Below are 24,431 nucleotides of genomic sequence, written 5' to 3'. Positions count from 1 at the left end.
TGAAAATCAGGCTAAAAGTCCCGAAATATTAGCATAAAAGGGTATAACTTCAAATTTTTTCAACGTTCTCCTCGACCCTTTCGTTTCGTCTTCTACTCGGGGAACCCCCTTCTCCTATTGGCTGACATGTTTCCGTTAAAAAAAAATCTCGTAGGGAGCAAGCCAGACAGTTACCACTTTTAGCACTTGACAGATAGATAGATAGATAAAAAGATAGAAAGGTATTGCCTGTCTGCTTGAGCTTATCCAAACTGACTTTGGGCAAGAGGCACGGTACATCCTGAGCTGGTTGCCAGCGAATCGCCAGGCACAACAATTCACACTCATATTTATATTTATGGACAATTTACTGTAGACTCTCAATGAACCAAACACGCATGTTTTTGGTTATGTAAGAGGAAATTGGACGATCTGCAGGAAAACCTCCACAATGACAGTGAGAACATGCAAACATCAAACATGCCCGAGATACAAATTCACGTGAGGCAGCTTTCATATGCGTTTGTAATGAATGAAGTGCGGTCGAGAGAGTCCTGGCAATATTTTTTTTTTACAGTGTTGAGGTGTGATATAATTTTATGAGTTTCAAATATTGATAATCAGTTATAAGTAATTCAACCCCAACCTAACCTGAAATTGTAAGGAAAAGAAAATCCATGCTCTTTTTAAACATCTATTTTGTTGTTGTTGTTGTACTTTTACAGTACACATAACTGTATAACAGTTTGTCTCATAACCCATCCATGCAGCGATTTTTCTCATGAGCCCCCCCCCCCCCCCCCACCCTTCCGAAACCTCATCACGTTTGTACCTTTTATCTAGTGGCACATGGGCTGCTCTGGCTCCTCTGTGATGGTGCGGTAGTGTTGTGGCTGGTTCTGTGCCAGAGGGGAGTCAGTTTGTTTGAACAAGGCGGGCCGGTTCTTTCGAGGACGCAGGAATCTTCGCGATGTCACCAGGTCGCCATAGCCTTGCACGTGAGAGAAGGCGTAGCCCGATCGCCTGGTGCTGATTCGTCTGACCGGCGGACGACGAGGCGCGGGGCCTGGCAGCGCCTCCTTCCGCAACTTATGTCTCACCTGTCAGAGAGAGAATTATTTCTTTAATTTCTTTAATACACTATTTCCAACAAAAGAAAAAAATTGAGATGAATTGCTCACAGTGAAAGTTGCTACATGAGTCGCCGACTAATAACTTGACCAATAACTAATAATTTCATACCTTGTCATTGACAGTTGGATGAAGCTGAATGACAGTGAAACGGTAAGCCACCACAGGCAGACTACAGAGGAGCGTTGTCAAGAGTATAATCAGCCACACATTAGGCTGGTTCAGAGAGTTCCTCGCTGTACCTGCAGCCCCAAACCAATTGGTAAAAATGTCACAACAGTTTTGTTTTTTTATGTACTACTTCTTATATTACCGGTAAATTAGCCTCGCGTGATTTCTGCAGTAAGCTGCAGCGACTTACCGATGAAGGGAAATGCGGAGGTGAAGATTAGGAACATGCCATTGCTGAACATAGTAAACGTGGTAGCAAAGTAGACTGCAAGGCTGCCCCACACAAAAAACTGGTTGACAGCTGTCCAGTAATGGGTGTCGAGACACAGCTGGGACATGTTGAAAGTACATATAAATTACACATTTATTCATTAACATATTCATTTGCACTGCGCATACTAAGACAGGATTGACGATATGACACTACAGTATTTATGATTGGTGTGCAACATTGGCTAAATGGAGTTAGATGAAAAAACGATGAAAGGAAAAGCGTATTCCTTACCTGGATGGTGACCACGACAAGCAAACACGTCTGTGCCAGTAAAGCAAAGGACTGATAATCCGCAATGTCTTTGCCGTCGTCTCGGACTGTGTCATGCATCGCCGCCCATGGAATGAAGAAGAGGATGAGGGAGCTGTAGCAACTGTGCATCATGCAATGGACAAATAATTTCTTGTTGAAATAAATGTTCAGAGGCCCCGGGGAGTATAGCTGTGGATACTGGAAACTCCAGCGATCATTCACATCCTTTGAAAAAAAAAAAACAAAAAGGATGAGGAGGAGGAGAGAAGCAACAAACTTACATTAGATCTTACTGTATTATGCAGACATATCTAATGTACTTTCCTGTGATTGATGCGTACCTGGTCAAAAAGACTCATGCCTAGGACAGGGAGGGCTGTGTACACTAGGTTGTACATGGTGATGAACCACTCGTCATACACAGTCTATGAATTATAACAGCAAAAGGTCAACATCGAAAATATTAGTATATACTGTAAACCAAAATCTGTTACCGGTAATCGCATTGTGGCATAGGGCTTAAAGTAATCAGATAAGCCTAGGAGCCTATTATGTTGGGGCCTCCTGAGAATGCCCCCGGGATCCCATTGCAAATTGATCCACGGTCGAGACTTATGAGGGTGATTCAAAAATATTTCTGTGGCTAATGAAGGGTCAATGAAGCTTCATGAAGCACTTGCGATTATTATTTGACCCCTCTAGATCGCACTCTTGGTTTCCATTGCACAAGATCATGTCTTTAAACCAAGGGCACCATCTAGAGAAGTCATGAAATACCACGTGCTTCATGAAGCTTCATTTTCCCATCACTAGATAATACTACACAAAGGTGCTGTACCCCATCTGGACAGGAGGCACCGAGGCCTCACACCCAGGACTGGCAAAGAGATTATGGGTCACTGCAAAGTGATCATGTTTTCACTCAGTGAACCTGGCAGAGTTCAGTCACTTGGGACCAACTCCTCTTGTTTTTAATAGCAGGAAAACTGGAGTATGGTGATATTTAGTGGAGTGTTTGAGTGGAAGCTGACTTAGTGGTCTAGTTTTCTGTTGTCCACTCTATTGTACATCTTGGAGTCCCTTGGCATGGGAGCTGGAAGGTATTCTTTAAGTGGATGCCATCAACTGTGGGACTTGTACAGTAAGCCCATGTTTGCATAGTGGAGAGGCATGACATTTCTACAAATCTGCAATAATGTGAGTCTATGAACTGTATCGTACGGTCGCAATACGGAAACGGCCATCATTTGTGGTGCACAACTACAGTCGTCAACTTAAAGCTCTTGAATGTCCCTCACCTGTGCAGAAAAGCCACAGAAGAAGGCGTACCAGAAATGTACGAAGGTGAAAGTGAAGTTCTTGTAGAAGAAATACTGTAGAAACTTGCACATGCGCAGATATGACCAGCGCCCGTGCACCAGCAGCAGACGCTGCAAATAGCGGAACTGGGCAAAGGAGAAGTCACTGGACAGAACAGCCTGCATGCCCTCCTGACCACTGATACCGACACCAATATGTGCAGCTGGAAGACAAAGAGCAATAAGGCCAAAAGAATGCTGAGCTTTTCTTAGCGTGGCAGTATCATCCGTCAGTGAGTTTACTTACCCTTGATCATGCTGACGTCGTTGGCCCCGTCCCCAATGGCTAGGGTGACCGCCTGTTTGTATTTTTTAACCAGTTCAACAACCTGGGCTTTCTGTAGTGGGGTGACCCTGCAGCAGATCACGGTTTGGCACATGCATGCTGTCCTTAATAGTTCCAACTCCAGATCTTTCTCTAAGGCAAAGGCCTGGGGACCAAGAGGAAGATAATGAAACCAAGGATTTCGGTTATGGGTGGAGAAATGAAGTCAAATTTCATAAATATAAGAGGGGTGAACGCCCACTTACCAGACTGTGTCCATTTATAACAAGTGCATATTCCCCATCCACTTTGTCATCATGCACGGTTTCTGTCTTTTCAAGCCAGAAGAGACCTGCACGAGCTTTGGCCACAGTTGGTGCCTCTGCTGCCAAGGGACACATTTTCCTCCTGGCACACCTAAAACCAGTACAGCATGGAGCATGTGACTCATGTAAAAAAATAACTAAATTCATGATAAGAGACCGTGAACAAAAATATTGACATATTTTAACTCACTTACACTAGCTCCTCTTTGACTCCTTCTGCTGTATTTGCTGACACCGTGAAAATATCCTTCATCTCTTCTCGCAGCATGTTGCAAGAATAGCCGATGTTCTCTGCAGTCTCTGATGGAATTTAAGATTTGTGCACAATCAATGAAGCAAAACATAAATTGTCAAGTTATGGAAAACACCCGGGCAAAATATGTTCCCCAGGTTACGGACACATTGAGATTACGGATAAATTAGGTATAAAAAAAAATCACATAATAAAATGATACCAACCCTGTTTATCCCCGGTCAATACCCAGATTTTTATGTCAGCTTTGGCTAGCTGCTCTATTGTCTGAGGCACACCATCCTGCAACTTGTCTTCTACTGCCGTTGCTCCCAGAAGCTAAATCAAAAGTTTGTAATATTGTAAGTATGACGTTTTAAATCATTTGTTTTTAGTTTTCAGAAGAACCACTCATGCTGTTTGAGTACTAAAAACAACCCTTGTGTCATATAACAAAATAAAAGATTCATATTCTTGATTATTGACTGAAATAAAAACACTCACTTTTAATCTGCAACAAAACGGTATAAAGTAAGTAACTGAGTAAGTGTACCAACCAACAAGTCTTTTTCAATTTCTTCATAGAGTTCATCAAGTTTCTCGTCTCTTCCGTCGAGGGCGGTGCTGGCCTCGTGGTGACGCTGCATCCACTCCTTCATATAGTGCTCATCCAAATGTTTGTAAGCCAGAACCAATGTGCGGAGACCATCGCCTGCATACTCCTAGGATTAGGGGGTAAAAACATCATTCATGATCAATGTCTGATATTTCGAAGGAAAAAAAAACTCACATTGAGATGTCCGGTGGTGACGCCCATTAGCTTGTTGCAGGAGGAGTGAAGCCTCTCGTAGATGATGGTGTCTGCTCCTTTGCAGTATAGAGTCAACTTCCCCTCAGCGTTACGCACTGGCAATCACAGCGAGAATATGAAGTTCCCAAGTAATTCACATCTTTGATTCAGTATTTCTGACAAAACTTTGATGCCCCACCACATAGTGATTCAATGATAAAATTAAAGTGCACATCTATCCCAGCATTTTCTATGCATCTTATTACATTCAGGCTCCCAAGGAGCTGAAAACTTTCTCTTTTGACCTTTGGGCAAAAGGGAGAGTGCAACCTAGACTGGGCACCAGATGAAACAATGACTGTGGATGGTATGATTAGCTATGTCTTCTCAGATACGTGGCTTGCTTGCCAACTGGAAAAATCTAATGTTCTTTCTATAAGGCAGATTCTGTTAAAGTGTGGATTCAGGTCAATTGTATATTTTTTCTTTACATGCAGTTCATGTTTTACATGATGACCACAATTTCCGCTCTATAAGGCGCCTCGGAGTATAAGGTGCAAATACAATACAGCTTAATTTATATAGAGCTTTCACAAAAACTGCAGCTGTAACAAAGTGTCTTGTCCAGGGAAACCAAGACAACAAAAGTATTTATAAAAAAAATGATGAGATTTATTTAAGAAAGAAAAAGACGAGAAAAAAAAACATGGAGGGACACTGTTCACAGATCTGTCAAGGGAGCCTTTCTCTCTCCGCGTCTTGCGCTCTCACTTTATCTTGTTTGGAGGTGGTAAAGGTCAGCACAATCAGCATTTTCATCAGCGACACAGAGTACAGAATAGTGCATGGGCAGGAACTTTGCTGATCTTTAATTTAGCACTGTTATATGTCAAATTCCCATTACAAAAGTGATTTACAGAACATTTAAAATACCACGTCCAAGAAATCAGAATAATGATCCATATATCTGGTGCATCAAATTATAAAGTGCACTGTCGGCTTTTGAAAAAAGGAAATGTTTTTAGGTGTGCCTTACAGTGCGGAAAATACGGTAATGCATTAAAATAAACAACTTGTGGCAGAGTATCAATGGGTCGAAAAATACTGCATCCATGTGAAAAAGTACGCAAAAATTAAAACAACGACAAAAATCCCATTAGTGTTGTGGTTTTTCAAGAGTGAAAATGGGTGGCCAGTGCCACCCCTGACCACTATGTAGCTCCACCCCTGCTTGTCGCCAGTCATTTACAGGGTCAAATAGAAACAGGCAACCATTCACACTCACATTACAAAGTGTAAACGAACCCATGATGCCTGCATTGAAGGCATGCGGCTCCCTATATCATCAGTGGCCCTTGATGTACTGTATAAAAATCCGGCATATCAAGAGGAAATAAAATCAGAGTAATTACGGTAATATATGTTGTTGTTGGTCTTACCTATGACTGACATCCTCTTGCGCACATTATTGAAGTCCAAAACAGCCAAAAGTTCATAGACGACTTGTTGGCCCATCTCCACAACTGTGATGGTCTCCGGTGTGCGTGAACGGAACACAAAGCCAAAGTTTCTTGCAGCAGTGACCAGAGCACCTTCATCAGGGGACTGAGCCTGGTAGTACAATTCGCCTGGTTGCAAAGGAGACATTTAAAATGGCTCTATTGCTGGATTTAGGATCACAGATAAACTGCAGTAATGAAGAAGCTCACCTTCTTTCTTTTCCTCAGGCATCACAGTGTGGCACAGAGCCAACAGCCGGAAGAAGGCCTGAGCCTCCGAGTTGCCCTCCCTGATAGTTTCTGCCAGGCTGTGGTCATGAAAAATGAACTTTGGATCGGCCAGCCGATTCCACGAGAAGTCGACCCTCTGTGTCTTCTACCGAGAGAAAGACTCATGCATGTCAGTAATGATTCCAAATCAGTCAGATGAGACCCGATCAAGTTATGTCTGCTCTGCTCACGGCTTCTGATGCTATGAACCATGGATATAACTCACCTCTGTTATTTCCATCCTTTGTCCTGAATAGTCGAATAGCTCACCTGAAAAATCAAGGTGGCACAGTCAATTTATATTTGATCTTTTTAAAAAAAATTCTGTGCAGTTTCATTCATTTGCTCACCGTAGTTTTTGCCATTGATGGAACACTTATTGAATGCCATGATATTCTGCGTCAGGGTGCCAGTTTTGTCGCTGAAGATATATTTGATCTGACCCAGTTCCTCATTTAGAGTGGTGGTCCTCGCCTGAGCCGGAGTGTCACTCTTGGCATAATACATCTTCCTGTCCCAGTCAATGTAGAAACTATTCCCAAGACGGATGATCTCCACACTGAAGTATGAAAGTGAATTGTGAGGAAAAACACCGTAGCTCCACATGCGCCAGAATACATACATACCTGACATAGAGAGATATAGGCACCACCGTGTTGAGGACGATGACATAAGACCAGAAGGTGAGGAATGATGAGAGAGGTGCATCGACGCCAGGCTCCCGAGGGAGGAACACAGTGAACGCAGAGCCTTCCTTCACTTCCCAGATCACGTTGCCAATGGTCAGAACCGAGCACATGGAAGCCAGGAAGCCAAAGATCTGATTGGGGGGACAGAAATGGTTATTTACAGGAGGAAAAGTATTTTAACGTGTGGCTTTCACACTCACTTTATTTTGTGCATGAGTGAGACGAGATCAGATCAGGTTTGAAGGTACCGTAATTGATCTCATTAGACTGTGCCAGTGTTCCCATTGAGTTTGGTTATTCATAAGCCGGGCATTATGATAAACCAAACTTTGAAGTCCCACAGGGTATATTCTAATACCGTATTGGCCCGAATATAAGACGGCCCTGATTATAAGACGACACCCTCTTTTTTAAGACTCAGGTTTGAAAAAATACTTTTTGAACACCAAATTAATTTTTATACAGAAAATAATTACAGTACATCTGAAACAAATGATTATAACAATATATTTGAGAGGAAAAACCATGTTATTTTGCCTCATTCAAATCTTAATATCTGAACATTTAAATATGTACACTAAAGTGCAATCACATTCATAAATGAATGGCTTCTGGTTTTTGAAATGTAAAGTACATCATAACTTCTCAGCTGCCGGTTAACCTGGCCGATCTTCAACCCACTTTTCTCCAGATTGTCGCTACATTTCTCCATTTTCTGTTCTATCTTCCAACATTTTCTTCTCTTTTCTTTCTTACCACTATTTTTTATTTTTCTTCTTCGTCCTAACGCTATTTTTATTTTTATTCTTCGTGACAGGGGTTCACTTTGGCCCGGATAGTCAAGTTCAGCATTCGCTTCAATGATATCTGGCGCTATCTAGCGTCGTGAATGGGTATAATGTCGAGACCCCGAAAATAAGACGACCCCCACTTTTTCAGTCTTATTTCAATGCAAAAAACACTGTCTTATATTCGGGCCAATACGGTATTTTATGTAACACAGTTGCATACCATTTTGTGAAAAAGAGAAACTCACACAAAGCACCAAGACATTCATGAGGTGATCAACACTTGTGCGCTTGAATGTTGTTTTTCCGCTGTTCTGCATCAGCTTTGTGTCCGGACCTGCAAAAGTAGGATCACACTGTTACTTGTGCGCATTCAAAAATGTTTGTAAATTTCCAAAAGAAATTTCAATGACAGTTCTTGCATTAATGTCAGAAATGACAACAAAAAAGAAAAAAAAAGAAGCCATCATGTACCCAAGATTTAAACCGTGAGAACATTATCAAAGTTACAGTTGCATTACGTGTATATGTGAATGGTAGAGGGAGGCTTTTGTAATGTTTACAGTTATTGCTGTACTGTACTATCCATCCATTTTCTAATCCGCTTATCCTCACCAGGGTAGCAGGCGGGCTGGAGCCTATCCCAGCTGTCTTCAGGCAGTAGGCGGAGGACACCCTGACCTGGTTGTATACTGTACTAATCATTATGAAGTTCAAGTTAGGATTGATATTTAAAAAAAAAAAAGAAAAAGAAAAAAAAAAGTGAAACACATGTAGCCCCCTGTGGGTCCAGATTCTCAGGCCCCTAAACACGTAATTATGACGAGTTTGATGCCATTTTACTTGCACCCAGAATGAGTCAACGGTAAGCAGTCATTTACCTCCAAAGATAACCAATCCAAAGCACCACTCTGTGTTTCTCAAAGTGCACCCACGTAGAAGCACTTTGTCATTGTCCAAAGAGTATGTTTGTCCATTTACTGCGAGCGTCCCTTTGAATTTGTCCAGGCGATTGTTTGGGGATTCGCATCTGACTTCACCTGCGAAACATTGAAGTGACGCATCATGATCTTTGAACATCCGGTATGTTAAGAAGTGTCACTCTCAAATAACAAATTACTTAAGTTCTCACCTGTGAAGCTGGCCAGTGCTTCGATGTTGTCTCCCATCTTTCCAGTGACAGTCAGTGCCTGTTTCACCTTCAGATTGGTTTCACTAGAGTGACCATGAGCACATGAGAAGAATGATGGGGAAAGAACCAAACTGCAGTAACAGCCAAAACAAACAAATATGTACTGAAACATCCGCTCACCCATCCAGTTCTGCTGTTTCCACATAGACCAGGTTTAGGGGCTCACTGCTCGAGAGCAAAAGAAGGTCTGCCTGGAAAAAATAAATAGAAATTTAAAAAAACATTAGATTCCATAAAGTCTTCAAACCCTAAGGGTAATAGTCAAGTCCAAAATTACAACATGACTTGAGGTCCGAGCCTCATAACAAACACGTTTTTAAAGCGGCAAAGGATATTGATGAATACTTGAATGTTATTGTTGTGACACTTACTGTGACAAACTGGTTATTTTCCAATTTAATGACATCTCCAACCTGAACATTCATCCATTTTTCACTTTGGAGTCTACCAGAACAAAAACAAATATACATTTTTATTTTAGTGTGATAGGGTTAAAACACATGCTTTTTAATTTAAGACCACACAAGAAAACAAAAAATCTCAACACATTTTATTTATTTAATCCTGGAGAACCCACGGGGTCAAATTTGGCCCCTATAAATTCTGCTACTCAAATGCTACCCTTAAATCCCAAAGGCTCAAATTTGGCCCTAATCCTAAAGTAGGATTAAAACACTGAATATTTGAAAAAAGAATACTGCGTTTTGGTGTTCAGTGAACATATAGCAGTCATTTAATATATAATTCATCATTTTCCAAAGAAGAAAAGGGTTCTTGGGTTCTCCAGGGTTAAATATACATTATAACATGCAGTATAAGGCTGAATTCTGGTATTCAATGTGCAATAAACAAATATATCACGAAAAAAAATGTGAACGACTCACTCTCCGTCGATGAGGACGCTGACTTTACGGTTGTTCACTTGTTTGTCACTCTTATGTCTGTTCTGTTTGATGTACAGTCGGCAGAAAAAACACAAAACGCTCTTTAACATTTTACAATGAAACATGGGTATTGCTAAAACCTGATTTTGTATTCTAAAGATTATCACTGAGTAATGCCAGCTCACAATGTCATCGGTGGCGTCTTTGACCGCTGTGATCGAGAGAACCAAAACGAGCGGGACGGCTGTGGTGAACCACGAAAGCGAGGCGATTTGTGGGATGAGCTGTAAAAACATGCCTACACAATTAAGATACGTCGCAGTGATGCATTACATACCCGCAGCCGCCATGTTGGAGGTCAGTGTGTGATGATAAGATGCTTTGCGAACGTGGACAGAGAGACATTTGCTTGATAGACAATGTAAAAAAAATGGTGAATTACAGTGTGGTGATGACATTAAAAACATGCATACTTCTTATTGAAATCTTGCATGTGGATCTCAGGTTGTCACTAGTTTGCACAATCACGTCATCACGCTGATTAGGCCTACCTGAAGTATAAAGAGGAAGAGGAAGTAGCTGTTGGCGAGCCTCCTGAACTGCTCGAAAAGGTTCAGTGGCAGGAAGGTGAAGACGTTGTATTTGGACGTCTTGATGGCATTATTCTGAAGAGGGAGTAAGTGAGAAACGAGCGCCATTGCTCCTGGTTTAATTTTTTCAACTTTGGGTACTCACAGCATAGCGGTAGGACAGGTTGAAAGGTCTGTCATTAGCTCGCAAACGTCTCTCCTCCTCTGTTGGTAAAAAAAAAGAGAAATCTCTAAGTTATTTTATATTGAAAAAACCCTTTGTGCTTACCTTTCTTTTGTTGCTGCCCACACAGCTGACCAAAGTAGGACTCCACCGATCCCATTGTATCGCTGTTACTGCATATTATTCAGCTGAAAAAAAAAAATCACCTTTTATTGTACTTGCAGGAAGGGATGGCGGCATCCTGAGAACTGTTTGGCTATGGTATCAGCGATTTGAAGCAGCGCACACTATTCGTGAAATACAAAATTCAAATCAGCAACTATAACTGTGCAAAGATAATGACAGCCTTAGATGACAACAGTGTATTCTAACAGGTATTGAATGTATTTTGGTTTGTCTTCAAATACGAGGGCCGTTACGCCGAATCGGTGCAATTTTTGTCTCCAGGAAATAATAGGTATAAAAGCTGTGAAGATGTACGGTGCAATCCATTTTTTTTTAGTGAAATATTCAACATATTGATCTGATTCAATATTTGATGCAAACAATTAAAAACAACAACAACAAAAATGGAATATAGTATTTTGGCATGTCCCAGCTTCGGAAAATTAGATTTCATCATGAAATATTTTCATTGTTAGAATTTCTAGCATTTTCTAATGTTCACCACTCACCTAATAACGTTTAATAATAATGCTGTGGCGTGACTGGCCGACAAACACGTGCATTTTCCATTTCACTTCTCATTTGCTCAAGCACCTGTCAATGACACAAAAAGAAAGAACCACTGCCAAACTTCCAGACTGAGACGGTTAAACTTGGCACACTTTTGACCACGACACAAGAGCAAGCATCTCAATCTACGGTGGGCAAAACTTGAGGTTTTCAGGACCAAACAAAGGCAGCCACTCCCTACTCAACCCTTTGCACCGAAGTAAAAACTATATGACGGATAGTTTATAACCACAAAGATTATATGGTGATATGACCATGGTCCTTTAGTTCACTTGTATCACGAGTCAAAGATGGTAGCGCTTATATTTATTCTCACCTAAAAGGAAGTGAAAAATGTGGTCTGAAGCATGAGAAGCATATTTATTTATTTATTTTGTGTGCACAATGAATCAAATTGGATTCAAATTTATCCACTTGAAAAGATGAGATTGAGATGATTTTCCGTGATGTCATGGTTTATCTTAACACATTTAAGGAAAATGCAGGAAAGAACTCTTTTAATTTGATTTCTGACAGCAAGAATGAACAATGTGGCTCCAATAGGGTGAGAACTAAACTTCTTATTCATTATGTACCATCTATCACTCTTGTGAGGTTAAAACGAGAGATTACAGAGAAACAAGAGCTTGTAGACATACCTTAAACAATAACAAGGCTGGTGTCCTTTAGGGTCTTCCACATTCACAGAAACATGGCCGAAAAAAAGAGACAATTCTCTGGACTGTCTTAAATAAAGGCTGGCATTTGGGCGCACTCACTTTGGACTTCCAGACTATGTACAGATTTATAACCTAGATGGTTTCGTTGAGACCCCCAATTATCGGATGAAAGCTACGCAGGATGGAGCAGGTGTCTCGAGAGGAGACGCCAGTCGAGGTTTTGGGTTCAAAAAGGAAGAACTGCACCTGGGTGTGAGTGTCACTGCTAGCCGCTTGGGTAAACAATAAAGTGATCTTTGGACCTAGATGGTGATACCGGCTGGGCAGTAAAACAACGGCAGAAATGAATGACTCAGACCAATCAGAGCAGACAATGTGGGTTTGACTTGACAAAGCAGGTATGCAGCACACCCCCTGCGGTGAATGCGCATGCCTGAAAGTGACACTTGAAAAGGTAAGAGTTAGAAAGAAGGCTGCTGATAGGGATGTTTTATTAGCTGCCTTTATGCTATGCTAGAAGGATTTCTGTTAGTTACGTGCTCTTCCACGTAGTCAATAAGAGAGTAAAGTTGATAAAGTTAGCATTGCCGTTGTCTTCAAACGGTGGTTGTGAAAAGGTACACATGGAAGGCCAAGTCAAATCTGCATCATTACATCCACCATTTTTTGAATGCTGTTTCCACGTGATATAATGCCACAGAAGATTTCAATTCCGCCATTAATTTTGCTGTGCATTGTGGTTTTTCAAAATGGAGAAATATTTCAAAGGTGTGTATTGCGTATTTGGAATGTGAAAGTTTGCACTTAACAAGTTCTAAACCAGCAGAGCTTTTTGGAAAAACAAGAGCAAGATTTGCCATCCTTTATTGAGCCAAGGCACTCATTTGACAAAAGAAATTTTGACAAATTTTACAAAAATCATTGTACACGAGCAAATAAAAATACAGACAAAATTAAGATTTTGTATTACTTTCCTCATAAACTGACTTCCACGGTGTCAGTAATGGGTAGTGGATGAGAAAGTAACATATGGTCTCAGTGAGCTGCTACCTATTAATTAGTGCTTCTGCGGTTGATGCTCTGAATCCTTTGAGATTATACGGTAGAGCTGTGGCTCTTTGGTGTCATTGTTGCGACTCTTGACAGAACGTTTTAGCAGGAATCTTCGTGATGTCACCAGCTCGCCATAGCCCTGAGCATGAGAGAAGGCGTAGCTCGACCGCCGAGTGCTGACTCGCCTGGCTGGCGGACGGCAAGGAACAGGACCTGGTAGCCCCTCCTTACGCACCTTATATCTCACCTGTAGATAACAAAGTCACACCTCAAAATTTGAACACCCTGACAGAGCTACAAATTGGAAATTGTATTTGTGTTTTGGGAAAACTATGGCTCATGGTGAAGATTTTGAGGCCTGAAGTCCAGGCAGTAAAGAATGCTAGCGTTAGCCACGTGCCACAAAAAGGACCAGTCTTGGTTTTACTTCCATTGACTGATTAAATGTGCCACTTATCTGAAGCCGCTGGTGTCAGCTAACAATCATCTGTGCTTCCAACAAAGCAGAATCGAGCTCTGTTTACCTTTTGGCTTTGACATGATAGCAGTGATGTCGTACCAATATAGAGGTGGGAGATTCTGCATGGTAATGGTTCGTACTCAATTTGAAAGTGTCTTTGGATCTTCGCCTAGCCTAGCTAGTCATATAGCACCTAGGACTGTCATACCTTGTCATTGACGGTAGGCCGAAGTTGAATGACAATGAAACGGAAGGCCAACACCGGAAGACCACAGAGGAGGCATGTCAAGAATATTGTCAGCCACACATTCGGCTGGCTCAGAGAGTTCCTTGCTGTGCCTGCAGCCCCAAACACAGGACGACACACGTCACAATTTGCAAAGCACAGCAACCAAAGAGATCAAAATGGGCCACTTCATGACATGCGACAGGACGCTAAACCTTTTCCTGAACATGTTATTTAACACCGGCCTTATTCTTTGACAATCAAACGGCAACCTAGTGCTGGAGTAGTTCTTGTTCCAGCTTAAAGTGCCTCACCGATGAAAGGGAATACAGAGGTGAATATGGAGAACATGTCGTTGCTGTGCATGGCAAACGTGGTGGCGAAGTACAATATCAGGCTCCCCCACATAAAGGACTGGTTCACGGCTGTCCAGTAATTTGTGTCTAGACAAAGCTGAAACAGTGACACAAAAAAAAGTAAATGTTATAAATATGAGAACACATTCAGTATTAATTGCCACTCTCAGTTGTATGGGGAATCTAATTTTTAAAGGATTTAAATCAGAGTTGATTTATGACTATTTTTTAAGCATAAAATAGTTATTATGTTGTATAAAAAACATGAATGCATTTTGAATGAATCAGTAATTGTCACTCGTTAATAACGTGCACATTAATTAAAGCCCAAAGTATGTTAAACAAATGATTGACTGTCGATACACACTATGCCCCTTGACACGGTGAACAAGATCCTTGACTCCAAGTTTCTGCCATTTTTTGAAGGAGTCATCATTCAAAATGAGTCACTCCATCCATCCATCCATCCATCCATCCATCCATCCATCCATCCATCCATCCATTCATTTTCTATTCCGCTTTGTCTACACAAGGGTCGCGGGGGTGATGAAGCCTATCCCAGCTGTCCTCGGTCAGTAGGCAGGGGTACACCCTGAACTGGTTAACAGCCAATTGCAGGGCACACAGACGAAAACCCATCCACGCCCACACTCATGTCTAGGGTCAATTTAGAGAGTTCCATTAACCTGTCACACGTGTTTTTGGAATGTGGGAGGAAATCAGAGTACCCGGAGAAAACCCACGCAGGTACGGGGAGAACATGCAAACTCCACACAGGAAGGCCGGAGCCGGGATCGAACCGTGCACCTCTGCACTGTGAGGACAACATGCTAACCAGTCGACTACCGTGCCGCCCCAAAATGAGTCAAAATCGTTTTCTTTTTTTTTTGAAGTGGGGCACTTGGAAACCATTGCCACTTAGAATCATCCTGTCCTTGCTCTACCCTACTTCAGTCCTGTTAAAATGACAAACTTTTCATATGAGTCATCACTGATGGGGGAAGCCCAATAATGAAAAGGTATATGACCATAATCTCTGGTTATTTGAAAAATAATTATTGAGATATCTGATTTGAATAAAGTGTGACAGTTTCTTTGGTCCCACTCCAAGTCTGAGATGTGTCATTGGGACAAAAGGATCGCTGAGTATGTGCTGCTATGATGCCCTTCCTTACCTGGATGTTGACGACAAGAAGAAGACATGTCTGCACCATGAAAGCAAAAGACTGATAATCAGCAATATCTTTGCCGTCATCTGCGACCGTGTCGTGCATGGCCGCCCACGGGATGAAGAAAACAACAAGGGAGCTGTAGCAGCTGTGGATCATGCAGCACGCCATGGACCTTTTATTGAAGTAAATATTCAGAGGCCCCGGAGAGTAGAGCTGAGGATGCTGGAAACTCCAGCGATCATTCACATCCTAGTGAAACAGACGGTGGGGAAAAAGAAAAGTGATGCAATCTCTTATGACATGATCGAATCCCGTTCGTGTGTGATGCTACAAGTTGCATACCTGGTCAAAAAAACTCATGCCAAGGACAGGGAGGACTGTGTACACGACATTGTACATGCTGACAAACCACTGGTCATACACGGTCTATGAATTAGATGAGAAAAAATGAACAGGATCATGTATTTAATTTATTGACTGCGTTTATCAGTACATGTCACAAACATGGTTGTTGGAATACTGACAAATAGTACATGAGGTGTAGGCATGAAACCTTGAGTTTATTTTTCCTTCATCATTCTTTCATTCCTCACCTGTGCAGAAAAGCCACAGAAGAAGGCGTACCAGAAATGTACGAAGGTGAAGGTGAAGTTCTTGTAGAAGAAATACTGTAGAAACTTGCACATGCGCAGATACGACCAGCGCCCGTGCACCAGCAGCAAACGCTGCAGATCGCGGAACTGGGCAATGGAGAAGTCACTGGAAAGAACAGCCTGCATGCCCTCCTGACCACTGATTCCAACACCAATATGTGCAGCTGGAAGAGCAATAAGGCCAAAAGGATGCTGAGCTTTTCTTAGCGCGGCTGTCAGTGAGTTTACTGACCCTTGATCATGCTGACGTCGTTGGCCCCATCCCCAATGGCTAGAGTGATGGCCTGTTTGTATTTTTTCACCAGTTCAACAACCTGGGCTTTCTGTAGTGGGGTGACCCTGCAGCAGATCACGGTTTGGCACATGCATGCCGTCCTTAATAGTTCCAACTCCAGGCCTTTCTTTAAGGCAAAGGCCTGAGGACCAAGAGGAAGATGAGGCAAAGGTAGTCAAATCTTCCTTCTTTGTAAAATGTTTTTTGGATTTCACAAATATAAGGAGTGTGAATGCCCACTTACCAGACTGTGTCCATTTATAACAAGTGCATATTCCCCATCCACTTTATCATCTTGAACGGTTTCGGTTCTTTGCATCCACAAGAGGCCTGAGTGAGCTTTGGTCACTTTTGGTTCTTCTGCTGCCATCGGACACATTTTCTTTCTTGCACTTCTAAAAACGGAACAATGCAGAGATGGAGATATTGCTATTTTGTGGAGCGCTTTTGGTTCATGATGACAGTGCTTGACTAAATATGTCATGCTCAATATAATATGCAGCAACTTGAGATTTTACATACTGAAGCTCCTCTTTGACTCCTTCTGCTGTATTTGCGGACACGGTGAAAACCTCCTTCATTTCCTCTCGCAGTATGTTGCAAGAATAGCCAATATTTTCTGCCGTCTCTAGCAGAAATGAGAATTTGCGAACATGAATTTATGAAATCACACACAAAAAAATTGCTGTATGTGGCCGAAAATAACCTTGTTTATCTCCGGTCAACACCCAGATTTTGATGTCAGCTTTGGCCAGCTGCTCTATTGTCTGAGGCACACCATCCTGCAACTTGTCTTCCACCGCCGTTGCTCCCAGAAGCTAAATCAAATGTTAAACAAGTAAGAATATGTCTGTGAGACAGAAGTTTTACTATTACTAACTAAAGAAGATTCTCTTGAAAGGAAGATGCCATGGAAAAGAACCGATTCGACCTCAGCTGCCTCTATCATCCCATGTCAGATAGCAGTCAAAGTTTTAAGCAAAGTCGTCAACCGGTGAACTAACCAACAAGTCTTTCTCAATCTCTTCATACAGCTCATGAAGTTTCTCGTCTCGTTCTCCGATAGTGATGCTGGCCTCATGGTGGCGCCGCATCCACTCCTCCACATAGCTCTCGTCTAAGTCCTTGTAAGCCAGAACCAAGGTGCGGAGACCATCACCTGCGTATTCCTACAGTTGAGGTTTAGAAAAGCTATCACAACAATTGATTATCCATTTGGGAGAAAATAAAAACTTACATTGAGGTGTCCGGTGGTGACACACTTGAGTGCGGTACAGCAGGTGTGCAGCCTCTCGTAGATGACGGTGTCTGCCCCTTTGCAGTAAAGAGTCAGCCTCCCTTCAGGGTTGCGCACTGGAAGGCACAGCGAGGATGTGAAGTTCTCGATGAGTGATGCAGACACTCAGAATCAGACAATTCAGTCTTCAACTAAACTAACTACCATGTTTTTGGAATGTAGGAAGGAACCTCTAAACCAGTGGTGTCAAACATGCGGCCCGCGGGCCCGAACCGGCCCCCAAGGATGTTCAATCTGGCCCGCAGCGAAATTTAAAAGTGAAAAAATGCATTAAAGACACATAATAAAGTGCACTTCATGGATTATAAGAGAGTAGAAGACAACATTGTTTTGATCAGAGAAGAAAACAGCAGTCTCAATCTGTTCCTGAGACAGACCCAACACAGCAGATGCTATCAATGCGCCAATGCTTCTTTATACCAAAACAAAGGAAAGACTTGATATTTTGGTTATTTATAGCAAAGTTTGATGTAATTTTAATGGTCCAGCCCACTTGGCATCTACCGAGTCCGTATGTGGCCCACAATGTAAAATGTAAAATGATCACCCTCTGTTCTAAAGTCACTGTTCTAAACCATGAGGCGGACATTCTCGAGACCACGGACATTCTGGAGACCAGGTTAAAATTGAGTCCTATGAACCATCCACAGAAAGAGGTCTCACCTATTACTGACATCCTCTTGCGCACGTTATTGAAATCTAAAATGGCCAAAAGTTCAAAGATGACTAGTGTGCCCAATTCCTCCACTGTGACGGTCTCTGGGGTGCGTGAACGGAACACAAAGCCAAAGTTTCTTGCAGCGGTGACCAGAGCACCTTCATCAGGGGACTGAGCCTGGTAATGAAGCTCCCCTTGGAGGAGAGCGGATAGAACATCAAACATGGGTTTTAACAGTAGACCATGCAGTGAGGAAAAGTTGGCTGACCCTCTGTTTTTTCCTCAGTCATCACTGTGTGGCACAGAGCCAACAAACGGAAGAATGCTTGAGCCTCCGAGTTGCCGTCCCTGACAGTGTCCACCAGATTGTGGTCGTGAAAAATGAACTTTGGATCGGCTCGTTGGTTCCACGTGAAATCGACCCTCGGTGTACTCTACAGGAAGAAAAATGAATCTTTTCAAACTGAGATGTGCCGAACCTTGAAAAGGCAGGTTTGTCGGAAATGTGACATGTCTTACAGGGGTCCACAAGCACCAGGCCTTGGACTTGTACCAATACATGGCACATTTGCTTTGGCGCCCGAATATTAGAATATTAGGTGAAAATCCATCTGTGTTTCTGTCAAAACACCCATCTCAGTTATGCCCGCAAGCTAGCAAAAACAAGAACCAAACATTTTTTGAAATGGGGCTGGGCAGGCCAAACAATTAGACAGTATTGGCTGGACTGGCTTGTTGAAGAAGAAAAAAAAAACGCAGAGCTGCCTTTAATTACAACAACTCCATTGTATTGATAATCACTTGTTTTGACTTGGTTCTATATCGGTCTCGTAAAACAGTGGTGCGAGTTTGCTGTTGTATTGAATTTGATTCGCGGGTGTACCAAATGATGTAATCTCCTCAAAGCATCTCACCTCTGTTATTTCAATCCTCTGTCCTGAAAAGTCCAAGAGCTCCCCTAAAACAATTGAACACCCGCTATATCAATATTTGAGAGTATTCATTTACTGTATGTGTGGAGCTTTGAATATCCTGCTCACCATAACGTTTGCCATTGATCGAGCATTTATTGAATGTCATGATGTTCTGCGTCAGGGTACCGGTCTTGTCGCTGAAGATATATTTAATCTGACCCAGCTCTTCATTCAGAGTGGTGGTCCTCGCCTCGGCTGGAGTGTCACTCTTGGGGTAGTACATTTTCCTGTCCCAGTCAATGTAAAAACTATTCACCAGACGGATGGCTTCCACGCTGAAAAGAAAACGGGTCGTGTGATTCAAACTGACAGTGTCGTAATTAATCTGCGTCACGAAATACCTGACAAAGAGAGACATGGGCACAACCGTGTTCAGGAGAATCACATAAGACCAGAAGCAGAGGAATGATGAGAGAGGAGCATCGATGCCTGGTTCTGATGGGAGGAACACACTGAAAACGGAGCCCTCCGACATCTCCCAAATGGCATGGCCAACGGCCAGAACGGAGCACATGGACAGCAGGAAAACAAAAATCTGATTGGTGAAAGAAAAGAGCTTATGAAGCGAAATCTGCCCACCAGGTCGTCGGACTGGTCAACATAACTTTCCTAATTATCATTAAACTTTCTTTGCTTCTGACAAGTAAAGGCGTGATTGGAACTCACACAAAGCACCAAGATGTTCATGAGGTGATCAATGCTAGTCCTTTTGAATGTTGTCTTTCCACTGTTCTGTATCAACTTGGTGTCTGGGCCTACAATGGTCGAAACTTATGTTAAATTGATCTCATTGTGACACATGACAGCAAAATTGAAAAGTCAAAATTTGACCAAAATATTCAAGGGAATAAATACTTTGTGATCTTCATTTACCTCCAAAGATAACTAGTCCAAAGCACCACTCCGTATTTCTCAGAGTGCATCCACGCAGAAGCACTTTGTTATTGTCCAAAGAATATGTTTGCCCATTTACTGTGAGTGTCCCTTTAAAAATTTCCAGACGATTGTTTGGAGGCTCACATTTAATTTCTCCTGGAAAACATATGGGGTTATGTTTGTGCACATATTTGGAAAAGTCAGAACATTACCAAAATTGCCCACTGAAGTTCTCACCGTTGAAGCTGGACAGTGCTTCAGTGTCGTCTCCCATCGCTCCAGTGACAGTCAGTGCCTGTTTCACCTTCAGATTGGTTTCACTGGGGGAAGGAGGGGGAGGGAACCATGAGCACATTAGATTCCAATCATCCTTCTAATGATTAGACCCTCTAACATTATGCTGGTGTTTGACAATGGCATAGACCTCTGGGTGAGACTTCACCTCCGCCATAACCCTAACGATGGGAAGTAAATTACAATATGGATGGAAGGATGTTCACCAAAAAAAAAAAAAAAAACTTTTTTCATAGTAGACTGACTGTCACATTCCTGTTTCTTTCCCTGCATGCTATGCAGTTCTACTTGTGGTTCAATATATATATAGATATTTTGGATGAGCATTACTGGGCGGAGTATCCTGTGCTGTTTTTTTGGGCGCATTAGCATAAGCACTTCTTTGCTTGTAGATTAGATTCCTTGCGTCATTTGTTCGGCATCTTTCCTCTTCTGTGGCTCCATTCATCTGCTTTTTTGTTATTTGGTATACTCCGAAATATTTATTCACAGGAACCTTTGGTCGTTGCCGTTTTTCATTTTGTATTCAGGGGTTGTTCCTCACACTGCTGTGCATCCCTGCTTTTATAAATTCTGTTTTATTGCTCTACTTCGAGTCTGCTGTGGAGTCAACGATTTTTGCATATTAGCCTCCTTGACACTAATGTACCGGTATATATCCATCCATCCATCCATTTTCCGATCCGCTTCATCCTCACAAGGGTCGCAGGGGGTGCTGGAGCCCATCCCAGCCGTCTTCGGGCAGTAGGCGGGGGACACCCTAAACCGGTTGCCAACCAATCGCAGGGCACACAGAGATGAACAACCATCCGCGCTCAAACTCACATCTAGGGACAATTTTAGAGTGTTAAATCAGGCTGCCATCCATGTTTTTGGAATGTGGGTGGAAATCGGAGAACCCGGAGAAAACCTACGAAGGCCCGGGGAACATGCAAACTCCACACAGGAAGGCCGGAGACGGCATCGAACCCACGACCTCTGCACTGAGCTTGACGCGCTAACCACTGGACACCGGGCCGCCACGCTATATTTTGTCTCTAATTATAATAATGTGTACATTGTTCAAAAAATGACACATTTAATAAATGTGATCTTCAACTGATGTGTGCGCACAGACATACACATCAGACACAAACGGACCATAACCCTGACACAAATTCAAATTAATACGTACAAGGACATACCCGTCTAATTCAGCCGTTTTAACATAAACCACATTGAGAGGCTCACTGCTGGAGAGCAAAAGAAGGTCTGCCTAGAAAACAAACACATAGCAGGATGACACCAAATAGGCCACTAAAAAGGATTAAAAAGTGATATTTCCGATATCATGTCATGCGGTGGCACTTACTGTGACAAAGTGGTTATTTTCCAGTTTGACAATATCTCCAACATGAACATTCATCCATTTTTCAGTTCTCAGTCTGATAAAATCAAAGCATCGGGACAATATTAAAGCAAGCACTTCACTCTAACAACTAGATGTTCTAATTTATCATGCAATATTCACTGAAGATTTAAAAAGAGCCAAATGACTCACTCTCCATTAACGAGGACGCTCACTTCACGGTTATTCACTTGGTTGTCACTTTTGTGTCTGTTCTGTTCATAAAATAGGAGTCCAGACATAGAAAGTATGATGATGCTGTTTACTTGCTTAAAAAAAAGTACATTATAATCTGCTCACTATGTCATCAGAGGCATCTTTGACCGCCGTGATGGAGAGCACCAAAATTAGGAGAGCGGCTGTGGTAAACCAGGCGAGCGAGGAGATTTGTGGGATGAGCTGTCAAAAGACATGCACATGCAAACACCCAAAATTGGAATCAAAATTGCAACATCCGATGGCAAATATATGATGTATTATTTCAAAAGGGAGTATATTTTGTATATACAGTGTAAACTGAAAATAAATGGAATCCTAAAAACTCAATGGAAGTATTGAGGCCTGTCGTATCTTAAGCCCACATCAAGAGCTGTATCAGAAGAGCAACTGAAAACAAATCTGAAGTCTACCTGAAGTGTAAAGAGGAAGAGGAAAAAGCAGTTGGCGAGCCTCCTGAACTGCTCGAAAAGGTTCAGCGGCAGAAAGGTGAAGATGTTGTATTTGGATGTCTTGATGGCATTATCCTGAAGAAGGAAGAAGTCAAATGTGAAAATCAACTAAAATAAAATAAGTGCATTGTGATTTCCTCTGTACTCACAGCATAACGGTAAGAAAGGTTGAACGCTCTGTCATTAGCTCGCAATCGTCTCTCCGCCTCTGTTGAGAAGATAAAATACAAAAAAAAATGTTTTGGGTAAAAACAACACAACTTGCAGAAACGTCACACAGTTAGGCCAAGAAGTGTATGGACAGTTAATTTGTATTATTTTTCCTCTTTCTTTTTTTTTTTAAATAAAATGTGAAAATTAAAGACGTTCGGCTTTAATTTAGCAGGATTGAATACCTGCATTTTCTAAGTCTGAATCATGTGGTAAATTGACATACTTGCAGCCAGCATTTGGAATCTTTGACTGAAAATCATTTGCAGCCAAGTGACTGTGAGGCACCTCGAACGAGTGCACGTCACCGCATCGTCCAAATATTTTCGCAAGCAAGAACATCGTCAAACAATTGACTCACCTCGCTTGTTCTGCTGCCCAAACATCTGCCCGAAGCAGCACACTCCTGAACCCATCTTATCTCTGTTTTTTCTGAATGAAATATGTGGAGGAACATAATTATTTTTGTTGCACTGGTAAAACAATCCAGAACTCTGTTAACTTGGGTTATTCCTGATGTGTTGTTTTGTATTATTTTGTCATTTTTTTGTTAACTTTTCTTCTGATGGCGGCGCGGACGCCCGCAGCGGCTCCTCTTGTTTTGTGTTGAAAGGGAAGACATTTCATCTGTGCTGCATGTTTTACATAAAGTACATTTAACATTAAAGTTTATCCAATCCAATACTCTTCACAACCAACTGAAAATTCAACACACACACAAAAAACAAGAGCATACGATGGACTTGCAACTATTACTTGACAATGTAACGGATGCCTTACTAATGTTGTGCCACTCCCTACTCAAGCCTTTGAACCAAAGTTAAATCTTTGACTCAAGATATGTAGCCAGAAAGATAATGTTGCTGATACGACTGCAGGCTTTCTTGTTTTTTCCCCCCTGTGCAATACTTACTGAAGCACCCAATGAGTTGATAATACCGATTTTGTTAAATATTTTTGGATGATGATATTGAGGACATTTTATTTCCTATTTATAAATTAAACCAAAAATATAAACCGTTGCAAAGCCTACATTTGGATTCTGTTCTTGATTTCCAAAGAGATAAAATCACGACATTCAAAATTCAATCAGTGTCATTTCAGGACTTGCATGATGACTTATGGTACATGGATAAAAAAAATGGAATAATTATAAAACAAAACAAAAAAGAAAACATTGTGTGCACTCACTTTGGACTTTCAGATCCCAACCTGGTACAGAGTTGAGAACCAGGCGGTTCTGCTGGATGAAAGACGGGCAGGATGGAAGAAGTGGTGAGATATGAGCCACCAAGTCAAGAATTTTGGTTCAAAAATGAGGAGCTGGGATCCTAGTGAGCTTCTGGTGCAGAGCGCGTGTAAACAATGAGACAATCTTTGGACCGGGATGGTGACACAGCACGGGCAGTAAAACAACAGTTGCGATGAATGGCCATTGTTAATTAAAAGCAACAAACTGATCTTGGCAGGTCGACATTTCAGGTGAGTGTGCATAATCACAATAAAAATTATTAGTCCCATTAGCTTTATCAGCATCATTAATATATCATTTTACTTCTCGGACAATCAAGAAGCATCAAATTTCAAATTGTATTTTATGAGACATGTAGACCGAATAGATTTGTT

The 24,431-nt window shown here is 41.9% G+C and overlaps 2 protein-coding genes across 6 annotated transcripts; both read right to left on the bottom strand.

The window, feature by feature from the left end:
- Positions 1 to 650: 650 nt before the first annotated feature.
- Positions 651 to 24,409, bottom strand: LOC127590797 (phospholipid-transporting ATPase ID-like). 5 transcript variants are annotated; one of them, XM_052050238.1, is made up of 29 exons: positions 23,997 to 24,409; positions 23,167 to 23,228; positions 22,745 to 22,803; positions 22,557 to 22,670; positions 22,228 to 22,326; positions 22,081 to 22,142; positions 21,892 to 21,964; positions 21,725 to 21,795; positions 20,484 to 20,566; positions 20,244 to 20,402; positions 20,037 to 20,125; positions 19,712 to 19,905; positions 19,437 to 19,645; positions 19,311 to 19,354; positions 18,665 to 18,830; positions 18,402 to 18,590; positions 17,679 to 17,794; positions 17,446 to 17,610; positions 17,148 to 17,259; positions 16,964 to 17,069; positions 16,686 to 16,836; positions 16,482 to 16,583; positions 3,413 to 3,494; positions 3,106 to 3,329; positions 2,149 to 2,232; positions 1,787 to 2,032; positions 1,472 to 1,610; positions 1,222 to 1,352; positions 651 to 1,079 (listed from the first exon to the last, which is right to left on the bottom strand). In XM_052050238.1, exons 2-29 carry the CDS (start codon positions 23,219 to 23,221, stop codon positions 819 to 821), a joined length of 3,585 nt encoding a protein of 1,194 aa, XP_051906198.1. In that variant the 5' UTR covers positions 23,222 to 23,228; positions 23,997 to 24,409; the 3' UTR covers positions 651 to 818. The 5 variants fall into 5 exon arrangements, 4 of the variants coding, with proteins under 4 accessions (XP_051906198.1, XP_051906197.1, XP_051906200.1 ...); XM_052050237.1 differs by lacking the exons at positions 16,482 to 16,583; positions 16,686 to 16,836; positions 16,964 to 17,069; ... (17 more) ...; positions 23,167 to 23,228; positions 23,997 to 24,409 and adding exons at positions 3,697 to 3,847; positions 3,951 to 4,056; positions 4,216 to 4,327; ... (17 more) ...; positions 11,528 to 11,612; positions 12,227 to 12,536 and having other exon boundaries at positions 3,413 to 3,596; XM_052050240.1 differs by lacking the exon at positions 3,413 to 3,494 and having other exon boundaries at positions 16,400 to 16,583.
- LOC127591161 (probable phospholipid-transporting ATPase IM) lies at positions 13,172 to 16,368 on the bottom strand (the record flags this gene model as incomplete). Its single annotated transcript, XM_052050985.1, has 6 exons — positions 13,172 to 13,547; positions 13,969 to 14,099; positions 14,301 to 14,439; positions 15,518 to 15,763; positions 15,857 to 15,940; positions 16,108 to 16,368. Coding segments are annotated over 6 exons (1,104 nt in total), but the record flags the coding sequence as incomplete, so codon positions are not given.
- Positions 24,410 to 24,431: the final 22 nt, after the last annotated feature.

Source organism: Hippocampus zosterae, chromosome 18 (assembly GCF_025434085.1).
Source record: "Hippocampus zosterae strain Florida chromosome 18, ASM2543408v3, whole genome shotgun sequence".
Lineage (NCBI taxonomy): Eukaryota > Metazoa > Chordata > Actinopteri > Syngnathiformes > Syngnathidae > Hippocampus > Hippocampus zosterae.
The sequence above is the reverse complement of the archived record's forward strand: the minus strand, read 5'-3'. Positions and strand labels throughout refer to the sequence as shown.